This window comes from Giraffa tippelskirchi, chromosome 1 (assembly GCF_054371585.1).
Source record: "Giraffa tippelskirchi isolate mGirTip1 chromosome 1, T2T-mGirTip1v1.2.pri, whole genome shotgun sequence".
NCBI classification, from domain to species: Eukaryota; Metazoa; Chordata; class Mammalia; order Artiodactyla; family Giraffidae; genus Giraffa; species Giraffa tippelskirchi.
This window is the reverse complement of record NC_137275.1, coordinates 109,876,009-109,890,496: the sequence shown is the minus strand read 5'-3', so window position 1 is coordinate 109,890,496 and position 14,488 is coordinate 109,876,009. Positions and strand designations below refer to the sequence as shown.

General features: G+C 35.1%; 3 protein-coding genes across 9 annotated transcripts in view; 1 reads left to right on the top strand and 2 right to left on the bottom strand.

Annotated features, from left to right (window-relative positions):
* The window catches only part of LOC145506642 (uncharacterized), a 150,076-nt gene that overhangs the window by 66,543 nt on the left and 69,045 nt on the right, over nt 1–14,488 (bottom strand). The window lies entirely within an intron of this gene.
* LOC145506669 (uncharacterized) overlaps nt 1–14,488 on the bottom strand; it is an 82,350-nt gene that overhangs the window by 12,110 nt on the left and 55,752 nt on the right. The window contains exons 2-3 of one of the 5 annotated variants that reach the window (XM_081491918.1): nt 3,445–4,689; nt 1,274–1,396 (exon numbers count right to left, since the gene is read on the bottom strand). The exons of 1 other annotated variant lie outside the window; for it this stretch is intronic. In XM_081491918.1, coding sequence (XP_081348044.1) covers nt 4,645–4,689 — 45 coding nt within the window. In that variant the 3' untranslated portion in view covers nt 1,274–1,396; nt 3,445–4,644. The remainder of the gene's footprint in view (nt 1–1,273; nt 1,397–3,444; nt 4,690–14,488) is intronic. 3 more of the 5 variants (XR_014054165.1, XM_081491926.1, XM_081491910.1) reach the window with 3 other exon arrangements.
* Nucleotides 1–14,488, top strand: part of LOC145505932 (neurotrypsin-like) — a 74,870-nt gene that overhangs the window by 26,225 nt on the left and 34,157 nt on the right. Inside the window, 3 exon segments of the mRNA XM_081489298.1 lie at nt 2,274–2,424; nt 9,476–9,654; nt 11,711–11,852. Coding sequence (XP_081345424.1) covers nt 2,274–2,424; nt 9,476–9,654; nt 11,711–11,852 — 472 coding nt within the window.

Genomic DNA, 14,488 nt, shown 5'->3' with positions numbered 1-14,488 from the left:
ATGTAAGCATATATAAAATATCGAAGGTTGAGATAAATTAGAAGTGAGAATGAAAAAATATGCTTTTATGGTAAATTAAATGAGAATATGAAAACAAATAGCTCAAATCAGCAAACACTGAGTCTATCTTAAGGCACAGCAGCAGACCTTTAACATTAATACTTTCTTTTAGTTTGGAATTTACATTTAGCATCTTGGCATTTAGTACTTTTCCAACACTTACAAAGTAGAAGATCGTATCTTTGTATTGGACATAGGAAATATCAGTATAAATGAAAATGTCTGGGAGTTTTATTTATCCATAAGTTAAATACGAGTCAACTACTTCACTGAAATTTCTTTCAAGTGATTTTTTTTTTGTGCGTGTATTTATTGGGAAGATGTGAGATGGTGACTAAATTTTGTCTTTGAGCTTCTCTATATTTTCACAAATACTTATACAACCAGTGTAAAAACTACATTTAAAAATAAAGCACAACGTTTAAAAAAATGTAAGGTAATTATGCCATAATGTTTCTAGGTTGTAGATAATTTTAAATTTCCTTTTAAATTTTTTTTTTTTTTTCTGTTTTCTCCAAGCTTACTATGGAGGTGGGGAGAGGAGAAGCAGAGAAGGATATAATAGTTTAAGAAATTTATGCTGTTTCTATTGGTTTGTTTCTATATTTTCCAAGCTTCTTAAAAGAAAAACATAGTAACATGTAAATTTAGGTTTCTTGCAGTCATTAATTATAAGAAGCTGCTATATACTGTTGAGAACAGTTATGTTTATTAAACCTACCTTTATCCTTTTCCAAATTACAAGTGCTAGTTGACTTATGTAAGAAAACTGTGTTACAAATATCAGAGTATGAGTATATGTACATGTTTGCTAATCTAAATCCCTTCTCTGGTGTGATATTTGAATATAAATATGAATGTCCAAGTACCATTTATTGATAGCTGCTTATACTGTGGAGGAATTAGAAGCATATTTCATGTGGATAAATGATGAGTATTTGGCAAAAGATAACACTAAATTTCCTAATAGGGACCCAGCCTGTTCTGAACCTTTGACCATCTCACATTCTTTATTCCAGAAAAATTAGAGGGCCGTTCTGTTTCCCAAACACATACAGCTTTGTGTTTCTATGCTTGTGTTCATTCGGTTCATTTTGTCTGAAGTGCACATCCCCCATGTAGAACTTATGAAGTCCCATCCATCATCTTGGCCCTCTCAGCTACAGCTCCTTTAGAAGAGATTCCCTAATTTCCTCCGGGGGTGGGCGAGCACCTTTTGCATCTGAACCCCTGCAGGGCCTTCTCAATGGTCTCCCATCTGTACTCATGTTGTCCATATCCCGAGGCAATATACTTCTTAAGGGTAGCATTTGTGCAGTGCCTCTCTGCCTAACAGCTGTTTAAGAAACAGAATTGAAGGAGTGGATATCAATAGTTATTTTTCGTTGTTTGGGATATTCTTTCTAGGCTTTTAGTCATCGTTTGCCAATCCAGTCAGTCAACAAATATTTATTACATGCCTTCTACATAGCTGGGTATCTGAAGTACTTGAGTGAAAGGGAAAGGCGTTCCCTGTGTCCTCAATTCTAGACTAAGAAAAAGAGAGAAAAATTAAAAAACTGATGAAGCTAGATAAGGGCATTGTAGACTATAATAAGGAATTTGCATGGGGAAGCCTCTGGTATTCTTCACAGAGAATGAATTGATTCATACACAAATGATGAACTGATTCATACACAAATGAATCTTCAATATTGTTTTTTGAAGGTACTGGCTGTGATGTCCACCAGCTTCTTATAATGTGATAATGTTAACTTTGACTTGATCTCTACAAATGTAGAAATATTTCTATGCTGAAAGCAAGTATGTCATAGATATAAGTGCCATTCTTAATAATTACATGTTGGTAATTCTCAAGTTACTGTAAATAAAAAATCAATGCTATCCCCCACAATACCATAAAAATCAAATGGATTTCCAATAACTGCAGTTTTGAGTGTGTCTTTTCTGGTTTCTGAGGTCCTCGGGAAAAAGTGAATTTAGACTGCTTCCTCTTGACAGCTATTTGTATGAATGTAATTCAAGTTGGAGGATTTTAATCAGTTGAGATTATCATAAAATATATTAGACATGCGTGGGTATGTCCATATTGCTGAAGTGGCTTATTAAATATAACTTTATGATTGAGAATGGCAAAGAAATAGAATATACCTGATCTTCTATAGCTCAGTATGAATGTGTAGGTTTAATTTGTTGTTAATTTCATATCGCAGGCCCTGCGTTCCCCATCCTGCGCCTTGCTGGGGGGAGCAGTGTGCGTGAGGGCCGAGTGGAGGTCTACCATGCCGGTCAGTGGGGGACAGTCTGTGACGACCAGTGGGATGATGCAGATGCAGAAGTGGTCTGCAGGCAGCTGGGTCTGAGGTTGGTTCTTCTTCTTTTGTTTTGCTTACATTTCTAAGTTTATTACTTCCATACCCAAAGATAGGTGTGTTTAAATTGCACATTTCTTTGAACAAGTAGAAAAAGCCACCTTTTTGATCATTGTATTCGGCGGTAGTCTCCTTGAAGAGAATGTCTATGTACCTATAGATCTAACCTGTTTGTATCTGAATTCAACTGATTTTGTATCCTTAAGAACCTTAAGCCTTTTACCACTTTTTATCGGGAGCCTTTATAGGACTCCCAGGTAGTAACTAGCACGGTCAACTGCAGTAACTTACCAAAGTCATATGATGAAACTAGTTGTGAGGCTTTAACTGAAGTTCAACTTCTTTCCCCCAAATATCGTCTAAACTTTTGCCCTTTGCTCCTTATTTGTTAGGTATGTGCTTAGAACAAAGAATGTTTATTAATGTTCAAAGGAAATAATTCCTATGCAGGATATGGCAATGAAGCTTGTGGAATAAAGACAGAAAACCAATATTATATGTTGCTTTAGTTATGGTTACTTTGGAATAGTATGGTATAATTGTGTATCCTCTGATCCTTGTCTTTAGTGATTTTGAACATTGGTATAGCAGGCCTAAAAGTTTCTCTGAAATTATACTGGCAGATCTTCTGAAGTTGATATTTTACTTTAAATTGGAAAAAAATTATTTAGCATGTTGTGGCAGGTAGGGGTGGGTTGATGTGGAGACCTCTCAAAATTAAGTCTTCTCAGTTCTTGTTTCACTTTGTCCAGTTAAGCATAGTCTTTGACACTGGAGCATGATTTTTGAACCTTGAACCGTAATTTTTTTGCAATTGTTTTTGCAACTGACCCCTCCCCTCCCACTTTTTCAAAACTGTAGGTTAATATTAAAGTATTTTAAAACAAAATAAAGGTGTTTCAACATTTTACCTCTAAATACTTCAGTGTATACTTCACCTTTTAAAAATAAGAACATTGTCCTACATAGCCAAATTATCATCACAACTAATGTCAGTGGTAATCATTCTTACATTGTTTAATATCCTGTAATATTCAGATTTCCATAGGTGTTCCCACCATGTCCTTGACGGATGGTTTCTCTGTAGCAGAATTTAGCCCAGGGCCTTGTGGTGCATCTGGACGTTATACCCCCAAAGTCTTTTAATCCAGAACAGTTTCTTGTTTTTCCTAACACTGACTTGTTGCAGAGACCAAAGACCACACCAGTTGGTTTGTAGAATATCCTCCCTTCTGAATTTGTCTCATTCTGGTTCTTGTAACTTCTGAAATGGGAGGCTAGATCCAAAAGTTTGATTAGATAAACATCACTCAAGTATTTGCTTCCCAGGTGGCGCTACTGGTAAAGAACCCACTTGCTAATGCAGGATACTCAAGAGACCTGGGTTCGATCCCTGGGTTGGGAAGATCCCCTGGAGGAGGAAATGATAACCCACTCCAGTATTCTTGCCTGGAGAATTCCATAGACAGTGGAGCCTGGCGGGCTATAGTCTGTGGGGTCTCAAAGAGTTGAATACCACTGAGCAACTAACACTTTCACTTTCATAGTTTTAAAAGTGAGTCTAAAAATTCATGTTGTAATGTAGAGTTCTTTCTTGAGAGCCAAGATTTTTTTTTTTTTTTCACTTACATAAACAGTTCTCAAACAAAGACTGTGTTGACAAACAATAGTCTACTGCATGGAAAGAATGTAGAGATAGAATCACAAGGAAGACTGTATTAATGTTGAACATATGTATGGGTTGAGTAAAGTGTTTACATCTTTCTCAAGCATTTGCTCGCTGCCATCTTTTGTATGAGGAGATTTGTGTTTGGAGAAGTGATGAAAAGGAAAAATATCTTCAAATATTCAAGACAGCAAAGATCTTCCACAAGCCTGTGTAATAACCAACAATCTAGCTTGGTGGAGATTTTTTTTTTATTATTAAGTACCCTAGGATCTGAGCTGATGCTGTTCTTTTGCTTTGTTTTTCTTTACTTTGATTTTCTACTTCTCTCATAACCTTGCAGTACAGCAGTATTCTGCAAGTGCTCTTCCCCTAGAATTTGTTTTGCTCACTTAAAGGCACAGTACTTTCAGATGCAATAATTTTTAATGTTGCATGTTTCATCTCAGTGGTACTTGCTTTGTTGAATTCCCAAAGGGAAACTATATCATGCCTCCCTGGAGTGCTGGTTACAATTTCTTTGTGAGATGCTGTCTTTGTTGACCCTCATCTTTTAATGGTGGCTGTAGATTTTGGTAGCTGGCAAGCGTCCTAAAACACAAAAGGAATAACTGTACTTAAGATATTTAAATTTGATTAATCCAGAACTCAGAGAAACATGAGGATTAGGAAAGGAAGAAGCCAAGTGTTAGAAAATTGAACTTGAGAATGCATACATATGCAGTGAAGTTTCAGATAGAGACATTTTAATTGGAGTTCCTTTTGTGCACTTAACATTAAAGCATTTCCTATGTCTTTCAGAACTCTTAAAAGCATAGCTGCTCATGGAACTGTGACATCATATTTTATTTTGTGGATATGCCATAATTTACATAAGAATTTTAAATTTTTGAGCGCTTTTTTCTTCTTAGGTTTTTTTTTTGGCTATAAAATTATCTTAAAGAAAGAACCATATTATTCCGTGGTCAAAATAAAAATTCTTCTCATGCTCTTTTTAAATATTTATTTGTTCTCTTATTTTATTGTTTATTAATTTTTAAAATACTTTATAAACATTATTAGTATGTCCAATTATTGAGCAGAAAGGAGGCCTTATTTAACAGATGAGAAAGTTAGGCTCTCTGAGATTACTCAAAGTCCCCAAATTATACTGTGAATGAAGACTGGAATCTTGAGATTTGTGGCTCCCAAGGTAGGATTTTTCATTTCATGTTACACTGTTTGCAAAATAGGCAGGTATTAATAAGAATAAATATGAATACAAGCTGAAAGAAATAGGGAAGTCAAGGGAGAAAAGTTTATTGTAGGAGGAAATTGATGATGAGCATGTTTTAGACAGACTATATATTAATGTGCCACAGACACATCACTGAAAATGCCCCAAGAGACTGAAAGAAAGTAAAGTGTTTCAGAGTCTGCTCTAAAGCCAGACAAATTTTACTATCTAATGCTGGGCAAATTGTTTAACTTCTGCAACTCAGTTTCCTCATCTGTAAACAGTGGGTAATAACATCATGGGGTTGTAGGGAGGATTGAAAAAGTTAATACATTTGAAGCTGTTAGACCAGTGTCTGGGATACAGTAATCATTCAGTATACTTCAAAATATCATTATTGGAGATAGAGGGGATTGTTTTCCAGAAAGAAATATGGACTATTGACCAGTAAAAATGAGTTTTTCATCCAAATGTTATGTGTCACAAAATGATATTTGCTGTCAAAGAACCAATCTTTTATAACCTAGCAAGTAATTCTTTTTACACAATAGAATTGCCTAACTCCATTCTGTGTCTAGTCAAAGTAGTAGCTAAATCCAGGGATTGAGTTAGTCAGGTGGTATTTTTTATTTGCTCTTTTTCTATGAAAAACAGACAAATTTTATATGAATACAATCAGATTAGCTAAATAGGTTTAGGAATGTTTTGGATACGGATCAGACATAGGATCAGTTCGGTGTCTATTGGGGATTGCTGCTGTGTAGGTCAAACAGCTTTGCATAAAATAACCTAATAAATCGATGCATTATATCAGAAAACCCCTATTCCACAAATTTATTCTGTGGTCAGATGGTGAGAAAGTAGTAAAACTGGGACTGTTACTACAAATGAACTGCCAGGGCTGATGTGGACATACTTTTCATAATGGAAGGGAAGAGAACACACAACTTTATCAAATTTACATAGTACTTATTAGCCTTTAACAAACCATGAGTCTCATGTTGCTTTCCCTGGTATTAGACAATGTCTTAAACGGCAGAGTCATCCATTTCTTTGGTATTCCCCTGAAAGCTAATACAGTCCAGGACACCAGGAAATAGGCTGAAGGACTGTGTGAATTTATAAATATCATCTTAATTTTTAATGAACTCCAAAATTAGCTGGGAAACCTAGTTTGCTTTACATCATGATTTCTTCGTGTTTTTTTTGTTTTGTTTGGTTCTTGAATTTATTGCATTAATTTTTCTGATTAGTTTATTTTAATTAAACATTTTTGTGATCATTAAAATAATGGTTGTAAACAATGGAAAATATGGAGATGCATAAGGAAGAAAATAAAACACCCAAATGATGTTTTAAGGCTGCATTATAACATAGGTGATTTTCCCCAGAGTCACTATCCGGGGCTTCTGATCTCCCATCTAGTGTTCTCCCTTAAGGAAGGAACACAGTTTAGAGGCTGTTAATCAGGGCTTTTGCTTTTTCCTAGAACCTCTACCACATCTTTGACATATTTGAAATGCAAAGTATTTCAGTTACTCTGTCCAGCCTGTCTCAAGTCACTCCCAAGTAATGAGTATTTTAGGTTTGTTATTTTTTTCTTGGGAATAGAAAGCCTTTAGTTTTTAATCTTTTAGCCTAGATTTTTAGTGCAAAGGATTTTAAGGATATGTAAAAATGCATTCTAACTGTTTTAATTTGATCACTGTAAGTTGAGCATCTTACAATATGCTCAGTGGCCATGGGTATTTCTTCTTCTGTACATAGCTTGTTTGTCTCCATTACCCTATTTTTGATGTTGGTCGTTTTTTCTTTTATTATGATAATAATAAATTATGATTATTTACTTCTAGGAATTTTTTTTATTTGATTGCTGTTATATTTTACAAATATATCTTTCACCTTCTTTGCCTTTTGATCTGGTTGTGGTGTATTTTGCCATACAATAGTTCAAATTTATGTGTTTGGTTTATTTATTACATAGTTCAAATTTATAAGTTTAACTTTTTTTAGTCTTTGTTTTCTGATTTCTTGGTTTTTCATCTTGCTCAGGAAATTCCCTTATTACCAAGGTTATAAGAACTATGTTATTATTATTTCATTGCATTGTATTAACTTTTTAGTCATCTTGTCTTCCTCTTTCCCTCCTTCCTCCCTTTCTTTCCTTCTTTCTATTTAAATTTTGAAACCATCTGGAGTTTATTTTTTGTTTCTGAGTTTGGGATCAAATTTTATTTTCTCTCATATTGGTCCCTGGTTTTATTTTAGCACCTAGTCTTGCCTCAAGGAATTATACTCACTGAAATTTTCTTTGACAGGTCTTTTTCTTTTCTAGCAATTGTCACAGGGCAGAGACCCAAGAGACGGTCAATCTGCCTTTCTCTAAAACTCTGCTCCTATCTGGCTTCCCCATGGCCTGCATTAGTCATCCTGTCTCTTCTGCTTCTACTCTCCAGCTTTCAGTGTTCTCTAAATCAGTTTCCATATTTGCTTTCATTAATCTCTTTCCTCTCGAGCAAGGGTCAGCAAACATTTTCCGTAAAGGGACAGATAGTGAATATTTTAGACTTTCCAATTACTCCACTGAGCTTTTGTGTAGTGCAAAAGCAGCCACAGACAATAACTTGGGAATGAGTGTGGCTTTGTTCTGATAAAACCTTATTTCTGGATAGTAAAATTTGAATTACATATATCAAAATTGCATTCCTGTTTTGGTTTTAAATTCTCAAGATAGTTATAATGTAAGGAGAAAAAGGCAACTTAAATAATGGGGAATAGATGCAGTATCGTTGAAAAGCAAACTAAAAATATAAATTCTCTAGTCTAAGAATTAAATGGCTGAAAAAGGCTGAAGATACAATTTCTGAAGTCATTTATCATTTTGACAGGCAATCATGATCTTCTTCATTGAAATCTGGGGTTCTAGAGAATATGGTGTCACTTTGAATTGTGAGAGAAGTAAATTTAGTCAAATAAATTTGAGTGAAGAGATGTTTGACCATGAGTAACAGAGAACTGAAAATAACCATGGCTTAAACAAGACATGAGAAATGCCAGGCTGGATGAGTTACAAGCTGGAATCAAAACAGTCAGGAGAAACATCAACAACCTCAGATATGCTGATAATACCACTCTAATGGCAGAAAGCAAAGAGGAATTAAAGAGCCTCTTGATGAGGGCAAAGGAGGAGGGTGAAAGAGCTGGCTTAAAACTAAATATTAAAAAAGCTAAGATGATGGCATCCAGCCCCATTCCTTCATGGCAAAGAGAGGGGGAAAAGGTGGAAGCAGTGGCAGATCTCTTCTTCTTGGGCTCCAAAATCACTGTGGACGGTGACTGCAGCCATGAAATCAGTAGATATTTGCTTCTTGGCAGGGAAGCTGTGACAAACCTAGACCATGTGTTAAAAAGCAGAGACATTACTCTGCCGACAAAGGTCCGTATCGTCAAGGATATGGTCTTGCCAGTGGTCATGTCCGGTTGTGAGAACTGGACTGTAAAGAAGGCGGAGCACCGAAGAATTGATGCCTTCAAACTGTGGTGCTGGAGAAGACTCCTAAAAGTCACTTGGACAGCAAGGAGATCAAACCAGTCAATCTTAAGGGAAATCGACACTGAATATTTGTTGGCAGGACTGATGCTGCAGCTGAAACTCCAGTCTTTTGGTCATCTGATGTGAACAGCTGACTCACTGGAAAAATCCCTGATGCTGGTAAAGATTGAGGGCAGAAGGAGAAGAGGTCATCAGAGGATGAGATGGCTGTCCAGCATCATTGATGCAATGGACATGAACCTGGGCACACTTTGGGAGATGGTGAGGGACAAGGAGGCCTGGTGTGCTGCAGTCCATGGGGTTGCAAAGGGTCAGACGTGACCGCGTGGCTGAACAACAACAACAAAGACAAGAGTCTATTTCTCTCTCTGGAGACCGGAGATAGTTAATTCAAGGTTGGTACGGTGGTTCCACAGTCATCAGGGCCCCAGACTCTAGCTTGTAGCTCTTTCATTCTTAGTTTGGTACTTTATGGACCAAGATAGATACAGTGGAGTGAATTGATACGGAAAATTATAAATTAATCATAAGTTTACCTTTGCCAGAGGCAAAAGAAGAAACAGGTCAGACTAACCTTCAATCTGACTTATGTTCTTATGTTTGTTCAGTGGCATTGCCAAAGCGTGGAAACAGGCGTATTTTGGGGAAGGGTCTGGCCCAGTAATGTTGGATGAAGTACGCTGCACTGGGAATGAGCTTTCTATTGAGCAGTGTCCAAAGAGTTCCTGGGGAGAGCATAACTGTGACCATGAAGAAGATGCTGGAGTGTCCTGTACCCCTCTAACAGGTAGGAACTTCACCCTGTCAACCTAGCCACTCTTGCCTTCGCCCGTATTTGGGCTTAACTTCCCTTCTCAATTTAGCTGATATTACTAAATGAACTTACAAATAAATCCCCCAAATAAGACATAAAAAGAATATACACTGTATATTATAATGCTATCTCTTTATTTATAGATATTTCTGAATTTTTCAGTTGAAAGCTACACAATCCTATAAAGTAATTAAGAATATATGATCTTGTTGCAATATATAGTACCTAGTAGTCAGAATCAGTGTACAATGCTACATTTAGGATGTTAGATTTTATAATTATACATTTAGTCCATTCATTTATTAGCCTGTCTTGACTCTCAGAATGTGTTTATAGCTGGTAAAACTATTTTGATGGGATTGTTGATTAAAGCACACTATTAAAGAACCAGGTTAACCTTTGCTGTGCTGAATATTCAGACTGTTCCAAATCACAGCATGCTTGTCAAGCTATGTCTTGTGTTGCAAGAAGGACATGTCTGAGTGCAAATGAGTGTATGTGTATGTACTTAAATGTTTGAGGGGAAGAAGAGAGAAATGGATGGGCAAGAGAAGTTGGGTCAACACAAATCTGTTGTTTCTATAGCAAAAAGAGCTTGAAGAAAAAAATTAAGGCTTTAATATTTCTTTAAAAAAGTCAAATGAAATACTTCTGACAGACTGTGAAATGCTGAAGGTCTACTTTTTTATTTACATAGCTCTGTATACACTGTTGTTTTATTAGAATAACCCATTTATACACAAAACAAATAGAAAATTTATACCAGATTGTAAGCCAGAGCACTTCATCTTCTTGAGCCTCCATTTCCTCCTCTTTCAAATGAGGATAGTCTTGTACTGTTGCTGGGATGGTCAAATGAGGTAACAGGTGTAACAATGCTTTGCAAACAGTGAAATTTTACATTAATAATGATTCTGTTGCTAGGAGACCTTAATTTACTTTGAATGATCCCAGAGATTCATGAAAAGTATGACTTTCTCCCAAGATTATTTATATATTTCATTTGGGAAGAGGGACAGTGTTTGGATTATTTTGGATGGAAATGGCCTCTTATACTTTTTGGGGAATGAATTTATTATATTGTGTATCTGCTTAGAAGCTTTTTACAGGATTTTCTGGGAATTAAGTATTCATTTAATTTCAGAAGACTGAAATTTAGATTTGTATTATCGATAAAAGAACACAGGCAAAACATGCACCCTAGTTTTTATTCCCTTCTCCAGGGGATCTTCCCAACTCAGGAATTGAACCTGGGTCTCCTGCATTGCAGGTGGATTCTTTACCATCTGAGCCACCAGGAAATCCTTTATGAATGCCTAAGGAATAGTAATAAATATTTTGACATGATAGATCACTCTTTAACCAGAGTAGCTTTTTCTGTCTTCATATTTCAGTATTTTTTCATTCACAGTTAAATTTTTCAGCTATTTCCAAGTTACTGTGTTTTTATACTTTTTAAATTAAAGTGACAAATATTGCTCATACTTTTAAGGAGATTAAAACCATAAGAAATTTCCCAAGTATTATTTAATCTGAAGAAATCTAAATAGTTACTTTGGAATTATATCAGAGTATATTTTTCTAGTTAGACACAAGAGTAGAAATAAAAGGGAAGTAGTTTGTTAGGACCGATATGTGTTATGACTTTGTTCAAGAACAATCCCGTTAATGATCTCAGATCACTGAGCACAGTTCTATGCTTGTGTGCTTAGTTGCTTCAGCTGTGAATGACTCTTTGCCACCCCATGGACCGTAGTCCTCCAGGCTCTTCGGTTCATGGGAAGAATCCTGGAGTGGGGTGCCATTTTCTTCTCCAGGGTATCTTCCCGATCCAGGGATTGAACTCAGGTCTCCAGCATTGCAGACAGGCTCTTTACTGTCCGAGCTACCAAGGACAATTCTAATAGGAGTTTAAAAAAAGGCCTCGAGAGAGATCTGGGTAGGATGATATTTCTCATGAAATTACAATGTTGCTCTGCCTTTTTCTGATCATTATTTGCTCAGTCTCCGTGTCTTCTTCTTGTCGCAGATGGCGTCATCAGACTTGCAGGTGGTAAAGGCAGCCATGAGCGTCGCCTGGAAGTGTATTACAGGGGACAGTGGGGGACTGTCTGTAATGATGGCTGGACTGATCTTAATACCTATGTGGTTTGCTGACAGCTGGGATTTAAGTAAGATCTATTGATATGAGATAGCTAAATGCCAAGCTATATTTTTAAAAGTCTTATTTTGTCACCCTTGCTTGTAATGTCTATAATACTAACAGTATATATTCTCAATTATTATCTACCTGTCTATTCTACCTACCTTCCTACCCCTCTTATCTACCTATCTATATATGGAAGTTCAGCAATTAAAAAACAATAACATTTCTTTGATGATAAATAACCATATCTTGCTATTTATCTCATTTGCCTTTCCTGCCATGACCCCTCTTCTTGAATAACTGGTTGGAGCCATGGATGACTTCTAAGTCCCGTTTTGTCTATTTAAGTAAGACTGTATGCTGTGAATGATCAGTTTTATTCTGATGCATTGCTACTATTGGATGTTGTTAGTGATAACATCACTGTATTTAAAATTTCAGAGAAGTCCAATGTCAAATTCTTTGGTATTACATTATTTCCTTTCTCATAATGTGATGATAATTATCACTTTTATTTGAGAAAAACAGCTTTCTTGTCATGAGATGACCTTTTGAACTCACCCTTGACCTCATTCTCTTAAAAACTGAGTATCACACTTTGAGCAATATATTTCATGTCACACACATAATGCATTCCAGAGTAAAGACCTAAGTTGCTTGAAGTAATTGCAAATGATGCCTTTGAGCTAATATCTGAATGAAGCCCATGGATGCCCATTCTTTCTTATTTTCCATATTGCTATGTCATACTTGAAGTAATTGTCTCTTGTTTAAAAGAAATAAGCAAAATTATATTATTTCAGCTTGAGATAGAATTAATTGCAAATATTTATTAAAACTTAAAATATGCTTTCATTCAAGCTATGTTTAAACATATATTTTTAAAGTTGTAAAAGTAATATAAAATTTTAGCGATTTGGAAAAAAGAGAAAATAAAAAACTACTCCTAATTTTTCCATTATTAAAACTTGTGTATAACTTTGTAGCAGCTCTAGTAGTAGATATATAATTTTACTATTCACTTTTTTACTTTATATTACTGTAGTCATAGTTTTAATAACATAACTGATGATGTTCATACTATAATTTACTTAATATATCAATTAGTTTAAATTTTCCTGTTGTAAATAATGACATCACAAAGGTATAGATGTATGCGATTGACAAATATTTTGAATTTTCATGGGCAGTGCAGTTAATTATAATTATGAGGTCAAGGGCTATGACATGCTAGCCAAATAAATATTGATATTTAATTAATAAGAATTACTTTAAAATGCCGTTTCATCCAAGTAAATCTCTGTTAGTCTGAGAACTGTATCCCATTTTCACAAGTTTAGAAAAATTCAAAAATATTATTGTTTACTGTTCTCATATTTTTCCTTATTAGTGAAAACAACTGAATAAATGCTGATTTTTTCTCCATTTTTTATTTTATTTTATTGTTTCACAGATACATTCAGTTTTTCTTGCATATACAGAGTATCAGAACTTAATGGTTCTGAAAGTGTTCTCAATATTTGTTAAAATTCTAAATGATTACGTTAGAAGGTAGAATAGGCACCTGCTACATTTACATTTTAGTTTACAGAGGAATTTCTGAAAGAGAATGCACTTTTGGAATGAAAAAGACGGTGAACTCTGGGTTTCTTCATACAAACGAAATCCCAAAGTAAAATGACCTCTTGCTGTCTCTTACATAATCGATATGAATGGATGTAATCCGATTGCTGCATTTTGTGGAAACCTGGTGTAAGTTGAGCGTGATAGCAGTATGGAATTTAGGATAATTACTTTTTTAGCTAAGAATCGATAAGTCAGCAAAATAGAAGTCTTAGAATGACATTGAAAGTTGCATTGTTTTAATTAATTGAAATGTTTATCATGTTAAATAAATTTAATAAGTAAGTGCATAGGAAAAGATTAGGAAAATTCATTTTTCAGAGAGAAAGATCTCTTCATACTCTTAGTACAGAAATAATAAATTGGGATGGAAGTGACTAACATAAAATTTATGAGTTAGAGTTTAATTATTTATATAGACCAATTGAAAGACACTTCAGATATCTTTTAGCCCAGGGATTTCTGGAGGCTTGTTTGGATTTTACAGAACAAAAGAACTAAACTGGGGAGAAGATGAACGAAGGTAGAGATTGACTTATTTGCTAATTTTTGACTTTGTGGATCTTTCCTATTTCTACAGTGTGTATATATATATATATATATATATTATAATATACTTCGGGTTTTTCAGTAAGGCAGTGTTACAAATAAAGTCAGTTGAAACACAAATATAATTCATGAAAGTTTAAAAAATCAGATTATGTAACCTTATAAAAAGGTAGAAACACTGTTATTACTCTGATTTTGATGGGTTAAAATCCACGTTTCATCATGGATGGGAATGATGCTTGAGAAATCATTGAACCAATACATACATTTTGTTTTTATTTTTTGTTTACTTGTTTTCTTTGACTGTGCCATGTAGCTTTCAATATCTTAGTTCCACTACCAGGAATTGAACCTGCAACCCTTGGCAGTGAGTGTGGAATCCTAACCACTGAACCTCCAGGAAATTCCTCACATGGTTTATTTTGGAAGACAGGATAGGAAAGGGTCTTAGAGAACTAATGAAATCACATGCACTCAGAAGGCTTTCAG